At 40.4% G+C, this 14,348-nt stretch overlaps 1 protein-coding gene across 5 annotated transcripts in view; it reads left to right on the top strand.

Moving 5' to 3' along the window:
* Window positions 1-3,624: 3,624 nt before the first annotated feature.
* Window positions 3,625-14,348, top strand: part of dennd1a (DENN/MADD domain containing 1A) — a 158,167-nt gene continuing 147,443 nt past the window's right edge. For 4 of the 5 annotated variants that reach the window (XM_031802210.1, XM_031802206.1, XM_031802208.1 and 1 more), the window contains exons 1-2: window positions 3,626-3,777; window positions 6,037-6,101. In XM_031802210.1, the coding sequence (XP_031658070.1) occupies window positions 3,761-3,777; window positions 6,037-6,101 (82 nt within the window). In that variant the 5' untranslated portion in view covers window positions 3,626-3,760. Of the gene's footprint in view, window positions 3,778-6,036; window positions 6,102-14,348 lie in introns of all 5 variants that reach the window. The other variant, XM_031802207.1, reaches the window with a different exon arrangement.

Below are 14,348 nucleotides of genomic sequence, written 5' to 3'. Positions count from 1 at the left end.
ATCACAGAAAAGTACTTAATTCTTACCCAGAAATGATTTGATATTGAGATCAAAATGGCTACATAGGAGCTTTAAATAAATTCCCACCTGTGGATAAAGCAGATTACCTCCGTCTCCCTGTGCACAGGTCAGCCCACTACCAGCACTAGAAGCAGCACCAGCAGCAGCAGCATCACCACCAGCACCACCAGCACTACCACCACCAATAACACCAGCACCAGCACCACCAATACCAACACCACCGCCACCAGCAACACCAGCACCAACACACTAATACTTTTGTCTCCTGTTTGTCAGTTTATTTGTTTTTGGTAAAAGTATAAAGATCTTTCAAAACCGTTATTTATGTGTTCTATGTATTCATGTCGCTGGTAATCTTTGTTTAATCTCTCAATGTCTGCGTTCAAAACGCTTTCTCTGGTCTCTCGCGCTGGAAGTCTACATCCATTTGGATTCCACTTCGCGCGTAATTTATGATGCACCTTGTCACCAAGGTTCCTGCATTTTTGGGGCTCACTGGATTCAGGGACCATGATCAAATCACGTGCGCGTTTCCACACTTGATATCGTGCGCCTGGCACAGTGGCACAGCTCCCCATTGCTCGCTTTCACATGTCAGTTGTACATTTCCAATAATAATATATTATTTATATTTCTTGATATGGAGAGTCTAATTAATAATAAGATACTCATAACATATGGAATAATCAACTAATTCAAATGGAACAAAAAGTGCAGCAATCCAATGTATTATCAACGCAGAGTGCATCCATCTTGCTATAAAGTAGCCTAGTTGACATACAATTGGGAATCAACTCAACTGTTTTGGTTGTGGCCCTAGGCATTGACTAGAAATCGTTATTCATATGTACGTTTTCTTTGATTGAATAGAAAACGTCAATATTTGTATGCTCTCTAGTCTTTAAATTCAAGTGCATCTATAATTTAAAAACTGCGCTATGATGTTGTTTCAACACTGCGCGTTTACTTGCGAGCAAGGGGTTTACTTTGCGCGACTAGAATGAATTTAGTGATATATTGTTATTTTTCAGTTTTTGGGCTGGGACCCCAACTTTACTCGCTAATAAGTTCAGGACTTTCCCTTTGCCTTCCCTTCCGATACACCGAACGAAAAAGCCCACTCCACATTTAAATCCCTCACCCTAATCCTCATTGTTCGTTTAAAATGAAGGGGAAATTGGATTTCTCTGTCTGTCTGCGTGTGTGTGTGTGTGTGTGTTTGTGTGTGTGTGTGTGTGTGTGTGTGTGTGTGTGTGTGTGTGTGTGTGTGTGTGTGTGTGTGTGTGTGTGTGTGTGTGTGTGTGTGTGTGTGTGTGTGTGTGTGTGAAAGAGAGAGAGGAAGCGAGAGAGAGAGAGAGAATTGAATTGAACTGAGAGCGAGAGAGTGGGAGAGGGAAAGACAGTGTGAGAGAGAGGGAGGGATGGAAAGAAAGAGAAGTAGAAAGAGAGGGGGGCATGTTGGGGGTGGATGGTTATGAACGCATGCACAATGCATTAAATGTATACACATATGTTTAATTGCTTAATAATAAGCTAAAAGCCAATTAAGTATGATACAATCATATTTCACGATGTTCTCCTGAGTTGCGCTGTATTATTATTCATTATGTACATGAACGAGTGCACCAATAAACTGGCATTAGAAATAAGGTCCTCTATCTCATCATATGAAATATGCATCTTCAAGTCCTATAACCAATTTATATTGCATTTCATATAGTCAGACAAGAACCACATACATTGTAAATAACAGAATATAAGGCCACTCAGGTGCTTTCGCAATAAGCCTGCATGTCACAAGAGTACCAAACCACAGCCGTGGAATATGGACGATGGACTAATGTGCATTTGAATAAGATGTTGACACCTAAAAACACCTGGATTTGAAAACATTGATGTGGTCCACAGCTAAACATGTACAGTAAGAAAATAAGTCGATTAGGCCTATCTGTTTGAAAACCTGTCCAACAGGAGAAAATGACCGTAAAGAGAGTTAGAGAGACTCTCCAAAGTATTGTCGTCGTGACTCGTGGTAATGTCCTTATAAGGGTGAGAGTACACAACACATAGCTTAATGGGGGGGGGGGGGGGGTTCTGAACACAGTGACCCAATTTCTCTTGACCGATGGGTTTTTAGACGTTTTTAATTGTGCATCTCAGGCCAACCGATATTTCGAACAATTTACTTACGAAAACACATTAAAGTTGTGTAAGAGCATATCAATATTTTATGTTCTTCCGTATCTTTCAGATGCTTATCTCTTAGTAATATAATCATTCATCTTATGCTAATGTTGACAATACCAGGCTCATTTCTACATTAGAATACAAAGAGAGAGAGAGAGAGAGAGAGAGAGAGAGAGAGCTAATAAAAGTAATTGAATGTGAACAATGAAATCGTTAAATCATCATCATGGTAAGTGTAACTAATGTGTTATGACTTAGAACACTTTAATGCAAATAATGACTTTGTCATTTTGATTAGGCTCATTAGTATCGCACAGCATTCTTAACGAAACGAGCAATTTGGGCATACAAATTCGATGCAATCCATAGCATTAATTCAAGGGTCATCTAAAACGTCGTGTTTTTTTGTATTACGAATTGACCTACTGTAGCCTATATCTTATTCATTTGTGCTTTTATTTCTTGTGATTTCTTAGTCAAATCACATTTGGTGTGTAGCCTATGCTATTTCTATCCTATCATTTTCCAACCAAGGACAACAACATCTCATATCCTTGTCAACACGATCCACATTTTTTAAAAGTGCAACTATGATTTATTTTTCTTGCGAAAATGAAATAGCACTTTTATCCTAATAACTTCAGAAGCACACTTGAATTGAGCGCAATATGCGCAAAAGTTAGTTGTACATTACTTTGAATTATATTTTCTGAAACAGAGGTTGCAAGGTCACCTACACGTGCAATTTCAAAAATAATTTGCATCATTCTACAGTTCTAGCCTAACTGTAGAACAACTAGGCGGCTGATTAGGCTATCAAAATAAAAAACTGCAGTTAAAAAAAAAAACTTTAGTATACATTCATATGAAAGAAGATACAGTATATATATATAAAGCAGCTATCAAATATCACATTGTGGACATTTGCAATTGTTTCCATCCCAGTCTCACTGTAGCAGGAGAAAGTGTCGAGACTCGAACTGTAGTTCCCCACCACTAGCCACCAGTGTAATAGGAGTGAGTGGGAGCATAACGGAAACTCGAACTGCAGCATGTATGCTCTGGACTTGCTGGCAATGATAAAGGGATGACATTGCACAATGAACCAACCGGCACATTTTGTCCCGTGCGTCAATGGACAGAGCATTCTTAGAATGTAGAGTTCATCATACTGAGAAAAACAGTATGTGTGAACAGAACAAAATTGGATAGTGCATTGTCAAGCACTTTTGTTAGGTAATCACTGTTCCATTCTACTGTGGCAAATTAAACGGCTCCTTTCGTCTGCATCATGCGACTGAAACGTAGCCGAAGATTGGCTTTGTGGTACATGTAGTTTATAGGGAGGCAGCGAGAGGTTGCAGATACATACATGTTTTGCTCCTACGGGACTACAAGTCCCACGGTTCAATGTGCGGTGGTAGCGTGATCCGCTCGAGGAGACCATGGCGATACCCAGGACGTTCTGACGGGCTATCAGAAAAATAGCCCTCGAAAACGGATCAACGCCCCATATAAACGACACTAGACTTGGACACTGTGAGACATAAAAATGGGGTCCCGTATCAAGTAAGAGCAGTTTCTTTTTTCCTTTCCCTTGTTTCCCAAATGCTAATAGGATACATTGTTTGCGTGAGTTAAGAGGGAGGGAGAGAGAGGCAGTGCAAGGCCCGGACTTGTTGCGACAGACTGAACGACTTGTTTACCGGAACATTCAGCATTTAGTGAAAAATAGTAATATTTGCTCATCAATGAGAGTATGCCACACATACTGTATGCAGAGAACTCAACTATGGATATGCATAAATATCTGTTTTCTCAATATGCCCCGCTGTCTAGCTCTCGACAATGTATGGAAGGGAATGTAAACATTTGAGGCAGACAGGGTTGGTCTATTTATGTAACCGGTTTTACACCACATCCATGCCTACAGGGCATATGTTCTGTGGATGGAATGAGTTCAATGTATTGGAACATGCCCATTGCGGAATGAACCGATGTTTTGGCGTATTGATACAATATTATACAGTCTAGCCTTTCCGCCCGTCATTAAAATGGTGCCAGCTACAATTGCTACACTGTATTGCTTGTCATGTATCACTGAAATGGACAAGGGTAACTTTACATTGTGCTTCCGGTACAATAGGCTACAGTAGCCTAGCCTATGTGTGGCAACTATGCAGGTGACCTGTAAAGTTAATTATATGGACTTTTCTGATGCAGTATGAATAGGCTACTCAATGACCTGTCCATTGACTTACAGTAGCCTAGGTCTGCACCAAACTCATCCAATGGCAGTAAAACAATAACTGTCATGTTACAACAGATGCCCTTATTTCTGTCAATGATATCAGTGTCTTGTGTTAAAACCCAAAAGGCATGATCTTGTTTTTATTTCAGATAACCAAAGTTACTTTGCCTCTTATTAGAACACCATGTTACAGTGGTAGTTTTATGGCCTTTGTGAAGTATTATATTACTGAAAGTACACTTCATCTTAGGCTATTTTGCCCTATAGGCCTACTGTACTATATTTTCAATTTAAATGGCAAGTGTCCAACAAAACACTTCCCTTACCATTCTTCCTTCACTGTGGAAGATAGTTCCCTGTAAAAGTGACACCATTGTATCCTGTGTTAGTGTACCCACCCACTTTGCCCAGAGTGGGCAAAAATGCCCTTTGTTGATGACATTTCAATTCCTTATGTTATAAAATACATTTTAGCAGGACAAATCTGATTCTTTGTGTTCTGAATCGATCAGTAGGGTTTTTCTCTAACGTATCATTAACATTATATATAAAATAGTGGATTTTGTAACCTAATACATTCGATAATAAGCACAAGGTCTGTGGACAGAGCGGTGCAGCTTTCTCACCAGAACTTTTGAGGATTTTACATTTTTTGGTCATTGTCTTTCAAGTTGTTTCCATGGGTTGCAAATAGCAAAAGCGGCATGACACGAGCTGAATTAAATGTAAAAGGCTTTGAAAATAAAAAGCTTGTGGTATGCTCAGTGCACCGTTGACATTTCACAGAGATATGCTTGTTTTTGTGAGAAGTCTTTGAAAAAGAACAGGAACTTCGCATTCATATGTCCAGCGCATACTAAAATATGAAAATTCTACATGTCATGTCTCAAAATCGATATCTATCTTACCACTATATTGTTTTACTTCTTCCGGATTGGAGAAGAAAGATAACGAGTTCAATGGTGAGCCTGTCAGGTAGCTTTAATTCTCACCCATCATCCAGCCTAGCTGACGCCATGCTATTTTCCAGATTTGAGGTTTGGACCATTGATTTTCTTAGAGGACTATCTACACAAATAACATATTACATTACCCATTGGTCAAAATATGCATTTTTGATTGGACACCCTACCTATAGCCATATAATGTTGCAACGTGAATGATAAGTATGCCTAACCTGTTTTCTATTTATTCGGGTTATGGCTACTGTTGGAAGGTGGGCGAGAAGGAAAGTAATAACCTGGGTTGCTCACGGTAATAGGTCTATAATGTCACTTCCTTACCGTTGTACTATTTAGAGGAAGTAAAAAAACAAAACAATGCTGACTGATCATACAATATATGCAACCAGACTGTGTACTCAGATTGAGGTTGTGGTTGTTACATTATTAAGCAGACATTTGATAAAATTTCTATTTGATACTTTCACCCACACACAGACTGTAGCTGTTTTGAAATGTTACAAATCGTATTGAAGGTCAGTTTTGTGTGGCGTCTGAACAACCATTTGTCACTGAAGAGCATTTAGGTCTGGTTGCTGTGGCTGACTAGAGGCTGACCTTTGCCCTCTATTTCAGGGACAACCCTGAGGCCACTTTCGAGGTGTACCTGGAGGTGACCCATCCTGGAACCACTGGCTCTGGTAAGTCCCCCCCCCCCAATGTGTCAGAGAAAACACAGTTAAACTGAAAACCGAAGTCAGCCTGCAGGTGCCCGGCCCTCCACAAGGAGTTGCTAGAGTGCGATGAGCCAAGTAAAGCCCCCCCCGGCCAAACCCTCCCCCATCCCGGGCAATGCTGGGCCAATAGGTGCGCCACCCTATGGGACTCCCGGCAGCCCAGGATAGATCCCCAGGATGACGTGATGCTGCAACTCTGCGATGCAGTGCCTTAGACCGCTGCGCCACTCGCGAAGCCCAAAAACAATGACTTTTAACCCTTGCACATCCAACTGATGGTCGAAGCCCCTGTTGGATATTATGAATGCAGCATCTTCCTCGGTCAGGTTGAATGGGGTTGGTGGGTGTTTTTGTTGTTAGCACACCTTCTATGGCCGCGGTGTAACGATCACAGTCTATGTTTATAAGGAATGCATAAGCATTTTACGAAGGCTTATGTCAACAACTGCTAGTTTGTGTGACACTGTGCTCATGGATGTTGACATTAAATTACATTTAGTTTATGAAGGTGTTATAGGAATCCTTGTTGAATACTACACACATGTCTTTATAACATACACATACCTTAACCCTAAACCTAACCCTATTAAACACACACACACACACACACACACACACACACACACACACACACACACACACACACACACACACACACACACACACACACACACACACACACACACACACACACACACACACACACACACACACACACACACACACACACACACACACAGTACAGTATGACATAGAAGTATATAACTCATAAAGGCCCTGCTGGGCAAAGGTCAGATCTGAGTCCCATCCTCGGGAACCCTCTGTCAGGGGAGCCAGTTCGCCCACTGACCACAGTAATATGATGGATGGTCTTATAGTCGATTCTCCCTTTGGAATAGGGCAGCCTTTTAAAAAAAGTGCTGTCAAGACAACATTGTGGGTGTGGTCTGTCTTTGACCCCATAGATTACACGTCAGCAAAAATGAGGTGATTCAAAGACCAAAAGTATCCTTGAGGACAGATATTTTTTTTCAGATTCTGCTCAAAGAGAAAGTGAACATGAGTTCAGAAGACTCTCTCTGCATAACTTCATCGTGTATCAGACAGTGGCGGGCACGTGGTGCAGGTGACATGGCTGAAGAAATTATTTGACACAGTTGTCAATTTCAGACTAGCCTATCAAATCAAATTTTATGTGTCACATGCTTCGTAAACAACAGGAGAGGACTAACAGTGAAATGCTTACTCACGGGCCCTTCCCAACAATGCAGAGAGAAAGAAAATAGAGAAATAATAGCAAAGTAAAACACTTAATTCTAATAGTACATACTGTGAGTAACGATAATTTGGCTATATACACAGGGTACCAGTACTGAGTATATGTGCAGGGGTACGAGGCAATTGATGATGTATGTGTGTGTTTTTTGTGAGTGTATTGGATGTATAGTCTGTGTTTTTGTGGGTTGGTGGATGTAGTGGGTGTTCAAGTGTGTGCGTGACTGAGAGGTAGGTGTGTGTGTGTGAGTCTGTGATTGAGAGAGAGGTAGGTGTGTGTGTGACTTGAGAGGTAGGTGTCTGTCTGTGTGTGTGTGTGTGTGAGGTGTGTGTGACTGAGCGATATGTGTGTGTGTGTGTGTGTGTGAGTGAGGGGTGTGTGAGTGAGAGAGAGAGGTGTGTGTGTGTGTGAGTGAGAGAGAGAGAGAGATTAGTGAGTGTTTGTACATGTGTTTGCTTGTGGGAAATGGTGCAGGTGTGTGAGTGCATTGATTGTCTTTGCGACTGCATTTCTGTGTGTCAGTGTGAAAGAGAGAGGTGTAAATATTGAATTATGTAATCATATTGTAAGAATGTTCTGATCTGGGCTAGACCACCATGGTGTAATCATGCCTCCTCAAGCCACAAGATCTGGAAGTAACTAATACTTCCTTCCCATCACACACACTTGAGCTAATTAGCATGCATTTTTGCATTGATTGCAATGATGCTAGCAAAGCAGCCTAATGTAGACTATTAAGGATGTTAGGGATTTACGCTAGTAAGATAGACTTACTCTACTGTTGCTACAGTACAATGACAATTCCCCTATTCTTGTCAAACCTCAAACCACATACAAAAACACTTCCTGTACTCTTTTGACTCTGCTATTTCTTTCTCTCTCTCTTTCTCGTTCTCTCTTCATTCTCTCACTCTCTGTCTGTCTCTCTATTTCACTTTCTTTCTACATTCTCTCTCTCTCTCCCTCTCTCAATTCAATTTAAGGGCTTTATTGGCATGTTAAACATGTTTACATTGCCAAAACAAGTGAAATAAATTATAAACACTTAGTGAAATAAACAACATTTGCAGTAAACATTACACTTACAAAAGTTCCAAAAAAATAAAGACATTTCATGTCTGTCTGTCTGTCTGTCTGTCTGTCTGTCTGTCTGTCTGTCTGTCTCTCTCTCTCTCTCTGTCTCTCTGTCTCTCTGTCGCTCTCTCTGTCTCTCGCTCTCTCTCTCTGGCTCTCTCTCTCTGGCTCTCTCTCTCTCTCTGGCTCTGTCTCTCTCTGTCTCTCTTTCTCTCTGTCTCTCTCTGGCTCTTTCTCTCTATCTCTCTGCTCTTTCTTCCTCTCTCTGGCTTTGTCTCTCTGTCTCTATCTCTCTCTGCTCTTTCTTTCTTTCTTTCTTTCTTTCTTTCTTTCTTTCTTTCTTTCTTTCTTTCTTTCTTTCTTTCTTTCTTTCTTTCTTTCTTTCTTTCTTTCTTTCTTTCTTTCTTTCTTTCTTTCTTTCTTTCTTTCTTTCTTTCTTTCTTTCTTTCTCCATTCAATTCAATTCAAGGGGCTTTATTGGCATGGGAAACATGTGTTAACATTGCCAAAGGAAGTGAGGTAGATAATATACAAAAGTGAAATAAACAATAAAAATGAACAGTAAACATTACACATAGAAGTTTCAGAACAATAAAATAAAAAAATTCAAATGTCATATTATGTGTATATATATAGTGTTGTAACGATGTGCAAAAGGGAAAATGAGTAAACACATATGGGTTGTATTTAGAATGGTGTTTGTTCTTCACTGGTTGACCTTTTCTTGTGGCAACAACAGGTTATAAATCTTGCTGCTGTGATGGCACACTGGTATTTCACCCAGTATATATTTTTGAGTTTATCAGAATTTGTTCACTCCCTTTCTTTCTTTCTTTCTTTCTTTCTTTCTTTCTTTCTTTCTTTCTTTCTTTCTTTCTTTCTTTCTTTCTTTCTTTCTTTCTTTCTTTCTTTCTTTCTTTCTTTCTTTCTTTCTTTCTTTCTTTCTACATTCTCTGTCCCTCAAGAGAGGGGAGTCCTCTTTGTTAACAGGGAAACTATTAACTGAGGGAGAGTTAATCAGAGTCATGGCGAAAGGAGGCAGCATTTACATGTCAATTGGCTGCTGCCGCCTGCTACATGGGCCTGCTTTATTCCCATTCACTTATAGGGGACGGGGGTCATGTTTGCTCAAGAGACTAATAAGGCTTGGTTCCAATATCTACACCAGCAAACCTCGTAGATTGCATGCCCAGTGTATTGCCTGTTCTAATGCATTGGGCATGCTAGAATGTACACTACCATTCAAAAGTTTTGAGTCACTTAGACATTTCCTTGTTTTTGAAAGAAAAGCCATTTTTTTTGTCCAATAAAATAACATCAAATTAATCAGAAATACAATGTAGACATTGTTATGTTGTCAATTACTATTGTAGCTGGAAACGGCTGATTTTTAATGGAATATCTACATAGGCGTACAGAGGCCCATTATCAGCAACCATCACTCCTGTGTTCCAATGGCACGTTGTGTTAGCTAATCCAAGTTTATAATTTTAAAAGGCTATTTGATCATTAGAAAACCCTTTTGCAATTATGTTAGCACAGCTGAAAACTGTTGTTCTGATTAAAGAAGCAATTAAACTAGCCTTCTTTAGACTAGTTGAGTATGTGGAGCATCAGCATTTGTGGGTTCGATTACAGGCTCAATATGGCCAGAAACAAAGAACTTTCTTCTGAAACTCGTCAGTTTATTCTTGTTCTGAGAAATTAAGGCTATTCCATACGAGAAATTGTCAAGAAACTGAAGATCTCTTACAACGCTGTGTACTACTCCCTTCACAGATCAGCACAAACAGTTTCTAAACAGAATAGAAATAGGAGTGGGAGGGCCCGGTGCACAACTGAGCAAAAGGGCAAGTACATTAGAGTGTCTAGTTTGAGAAACAGACGCCTCAGAAGTTCTCAACTGGCAGCCCGAAATACAATATTTTTGGTAATTTAACATACATCTTACAGTGGTTTAGATGGTACAGTGATTCTATACACCTGCTTGTTTTGTGACTTGAAATGAAATTTTGGCGAACTATTCACATTTTTGCCACTCTGAAATGGCAGAGGGATTTCTGTATATTGCACCATTAGGATATTTTCTAATTTCTCTACCTCATGAGGAGGGAGGATAATGACAGTTCACAGAAGTAACAAGTGAAGGTAGACCTACCAATTACTTATAGCGTTTTTACTGATATAAATTTGGTTTATGATTTATTAAGTGATTAAAATGTGTCATTCTGTTACTAATTCGGTAACATAACGACAAATAAAAATCTGTAGCAGAATGACTTCAACTGATTTAATTGGCTGCAATAGGAATTGATAGTAGTCACAAACCACAGCTGGGTCACGTCCTCTAGGGATGTAAACATTCACCATTATGCATTGGTCCTGATTGAAATGTTTAAGATATATGACTGCATCGGTCCATGGACCCCAAACCGATCCAAATGTCGCATGCATCAGTCAGAAAATCCATTCAAACATTACAAATGGCCGCTTTACTGAAACGTTTTGCTCATATTACTTTCTACCTTCTGAAAACACCTAGTCTTTCGTGACAACTGATGCGCCCTCTCCTTCAGTGTGGAACCAATGATCTAACTGTGTTGACAGCCATTGATCTACAAGTCATTTTGTATGCCGAACAAACCCAGGGAATATCAGTATCCGAGTCAAACTGCACACTGTGCTCCCTCGCGCGCTGACCAACGTGAGGTAGAAGATCTGTTCCTGGTCTTGCACATCTGCACCGCACCTTCAGCGTTCTAATGCTAAAATGGCTTGCGGCATATTAGGCTTTATTAGTTGAGTGACAACCAATGTAATTTGCTTGGTTATTGTTATCTGTGCGCTGTTGAAAATGTTGTTTTACCATAATAAAAGTCAGTTACCGGAGACAACTCTCATCTGGCTGTATAGGCAACCTGCTGAACTGGCTTACTGTAGATTTGATTTAGATTGTTCACCATCAGCCATAGTTCTGCTTTAAACAATGAGTGTACAGTATATGGTCATTTTTAGATATACAGGTTCAATTGGATCATTTTATAACAAGGAATCACTGCGTGTCCAAAGAAAGTCAATAAAAACTCCCAAATGGTCAAAACCATTTGATTTAGAGATGAGGATTAAATATTGATACATTACTAACTCTTTCCTTCATCTGGAAAACTGCCGAGTTAATTAGTGGGTGATGGTTATTCCAGAACCGAGGTGGGGGGGACAATAGACATACATAATACACATGAATGTACATCAGCTCAGAGAGGCCCAGGTCATGAGGTCCATCAGTAGCAGGTTTTCATTTAGAAATGGGAAATGAATGTGTTGATGCACCAAATGTTACCCCCTTAAATAATAAGGATGTTTGTGCATCGAATCACACCGAATTCCTTCTCTAATCAAACCAAACCGTTTCAATTGAAAACGCATCATTCCTTTATCTTATCAGAGCCCATGTATCTAGCTGGATACGCATCCAATCGTCTTGAAAGGGAAGGATGCACATCCCTACAGTTCTCTCTTCCATGCCGTTATGTTCAGCTCATAGGGTCTCCTGCTACAATCCTCTCTTCCATACTGTTATGTTCAGCTCATAGGGTCTCCTGCTACAATCCTCTCTTCCATACCGTTATGTTCAGCTCATAGCTGTTTTCTTTATCTTACTGGTTGTCAAAGCGAGAGTGTGAAAACCCCTCACTCTCTCTCCAGTTAATGTCACCTCTTCCGGCTCTTACTGACACCTGCCAATGAGCCCCCTCTCTTTCGATTTAGTGTAACCAGCCCTCTAGCCCACTGAGCACCGACCGACATCCATGGATATTAAAAAGTAGTTGGAATTTGATCAGTCCAAATCTGAACAAATCATAGATGTCTGTTTCACAAGTTTGAACAGTACAGTACAGTAGAGTACAAGTCAGTACAATACAGTACTGCAATGTAAAGTTTAGTACAGTACATCATTTACTGTATTGTACTGTGCTGTACTGTACTGTACTGAACTATGCTGTGCTGTACTGTACTGTACTGAACTATGCTGTGCTGTACTGTACTGACCTATGCTGTACTGTACTGTACTGAACTATGCTGTGCTGTACTGTACTGAACTATGCTGTACTGTACTGTACTGAACTATGCTGTACTGTACTGTACTGAACTATAATGTGCTGTACTGTACTGAACTATGCTGTACTGTACTGTACTGAACTATGCTGTACTGTACTGTACTGAACTATACTGTACTGTACTGACCTATGCTGTACTGTACTGAACTATGCTGTGCTGTACTGTACTGAACTATGCTGTACTGTACTGTACTGAACTATGCTGTACTGTACTGTACTGTACTGAACTATAATGTGCTGTACTGTACTGAACTATGCTGTACTGTACTGAACTATGCTGTACTGTACTGTACTATACTGTACTGTACTGACCTATGCTGTACTGTACTGTACTGAACTATGCTGTACTGTACTGTACTGTACTGAACTATAATGTGCTGTACTGTACTGAACTATGCTGTACTGTACTGAACTATGTACTGTACTGTACTGTACTATACTGTACTGTACTGACCTATGCTGTACTGTACTGTACTGAACTATGCTGTGCTGTACTGTACTGAACTATGCTGTACTGTACTGTACTGAACTATGCTGTACTGTACTGTACTGTACTGAACTATGCTGTACTGTACTGAACTATGCTGTACTGTACTGTACTGTACTGAACTATAATGTGCTGTACTGTACTGAACTATGCTGTACTGTACTGAACTATGCTGTACTGTACTGTACTGAACTATACTGTACTGTACTGACCTATGCTGTACTGTACTGAACTATGCTGTACTGTACTGAACTATGCTGTACTGTACTGTACTGAACTATACTGTACTGTACTGACCTATGCTGTACTGTACTGAACTATGCTGTACTGTACTGAACTATGCTGTACTGTACTGTACTGAACTATGCTGTACTGTACTGTACTGTACTGGGAGGCAGGTAGCCCAGCAGTTAAAGCGAATACACGAGCCAACAAGGTGAAAAAATCTGTCTATGTGCCTTTGAGCAAGGCACTTAACACTAATTTGCTCCAGGGACGGCATACTACTATTGCTGACCCTGTAAAACAACACATTTTACGGCACCTATCAGGTGTACAGTTAAACACACAACTGTGGGAAGCATTGGAGTCAACTTGGGACAGCATCCCTGTGGAACCCTTTGACACCTTGTAGAGTCCATGCCCTGACGAATTGAGGCTGTTCTGAGGGCAAAAGGGGGTGAAACTCAATATTAGGAAAGGGTGCCTAAAGTTTAGTACACTCGGTGTACACTATTTATTTGAAAAAGCTGACAAGAAGTGGGAAGCAGGCAAAGGCCACAGCAAAACCATCGGAAGTTTACATACACTTAGGTTGGAGTCATTAAAACTTGTTTTTCAACCACTCCACAAATTGCTTGTTAACAAACTATAGTTTTGGCAGTAAAATTAGTCCTATATCGACATAACCTGAAAGGCCGCTCAGCAAGGAAGAAACCAGTGCTACAAAACCGCCATAAAAAAGCCAGACTACGGTTTGCAACTGCACATGGGGGACAAAGATCGTACCTTTTGGAAAAAAGCTCTCTGGTCTGATGAAACAAAAATAGAACTGTTTGGCCATAATGGCCATTGTTATGTTTGGAGGAGAAAGGGGAGGCTTGCAAGCCGAAGAACACCATCCCAACTGTGAAGCACGGGGGTGGCAGCATCATGTTGTGCAGGTGCTTTGCTGCAGGAGGGACTGGTGCACTTCACAAAATAGATGGCATCAAGAGGCAGGAAAATTATGTGGATATATTGAAACAACATCTCAA

The sequence above is a fragment of the Oncorhynchus kisutch genome, linkage group LG23, assembly GCF_002021735.2.
Source record: "Oncorhynchus kisutch isolate 150728-3 linkage group LG23, Okis_V2, whole genome shotgun sequence".
In the NCBI taxonomy this organism is placed as follows: Eukaryota; Metazoa; Chordata; class Actinopteri; order Salmoniformes; family Salmonidae; genus Oncorhynchus; species Oncorhynchus kisutch.
This window is presented reverse-complemented; position numbering and strand designations above follow the sequence as displayed.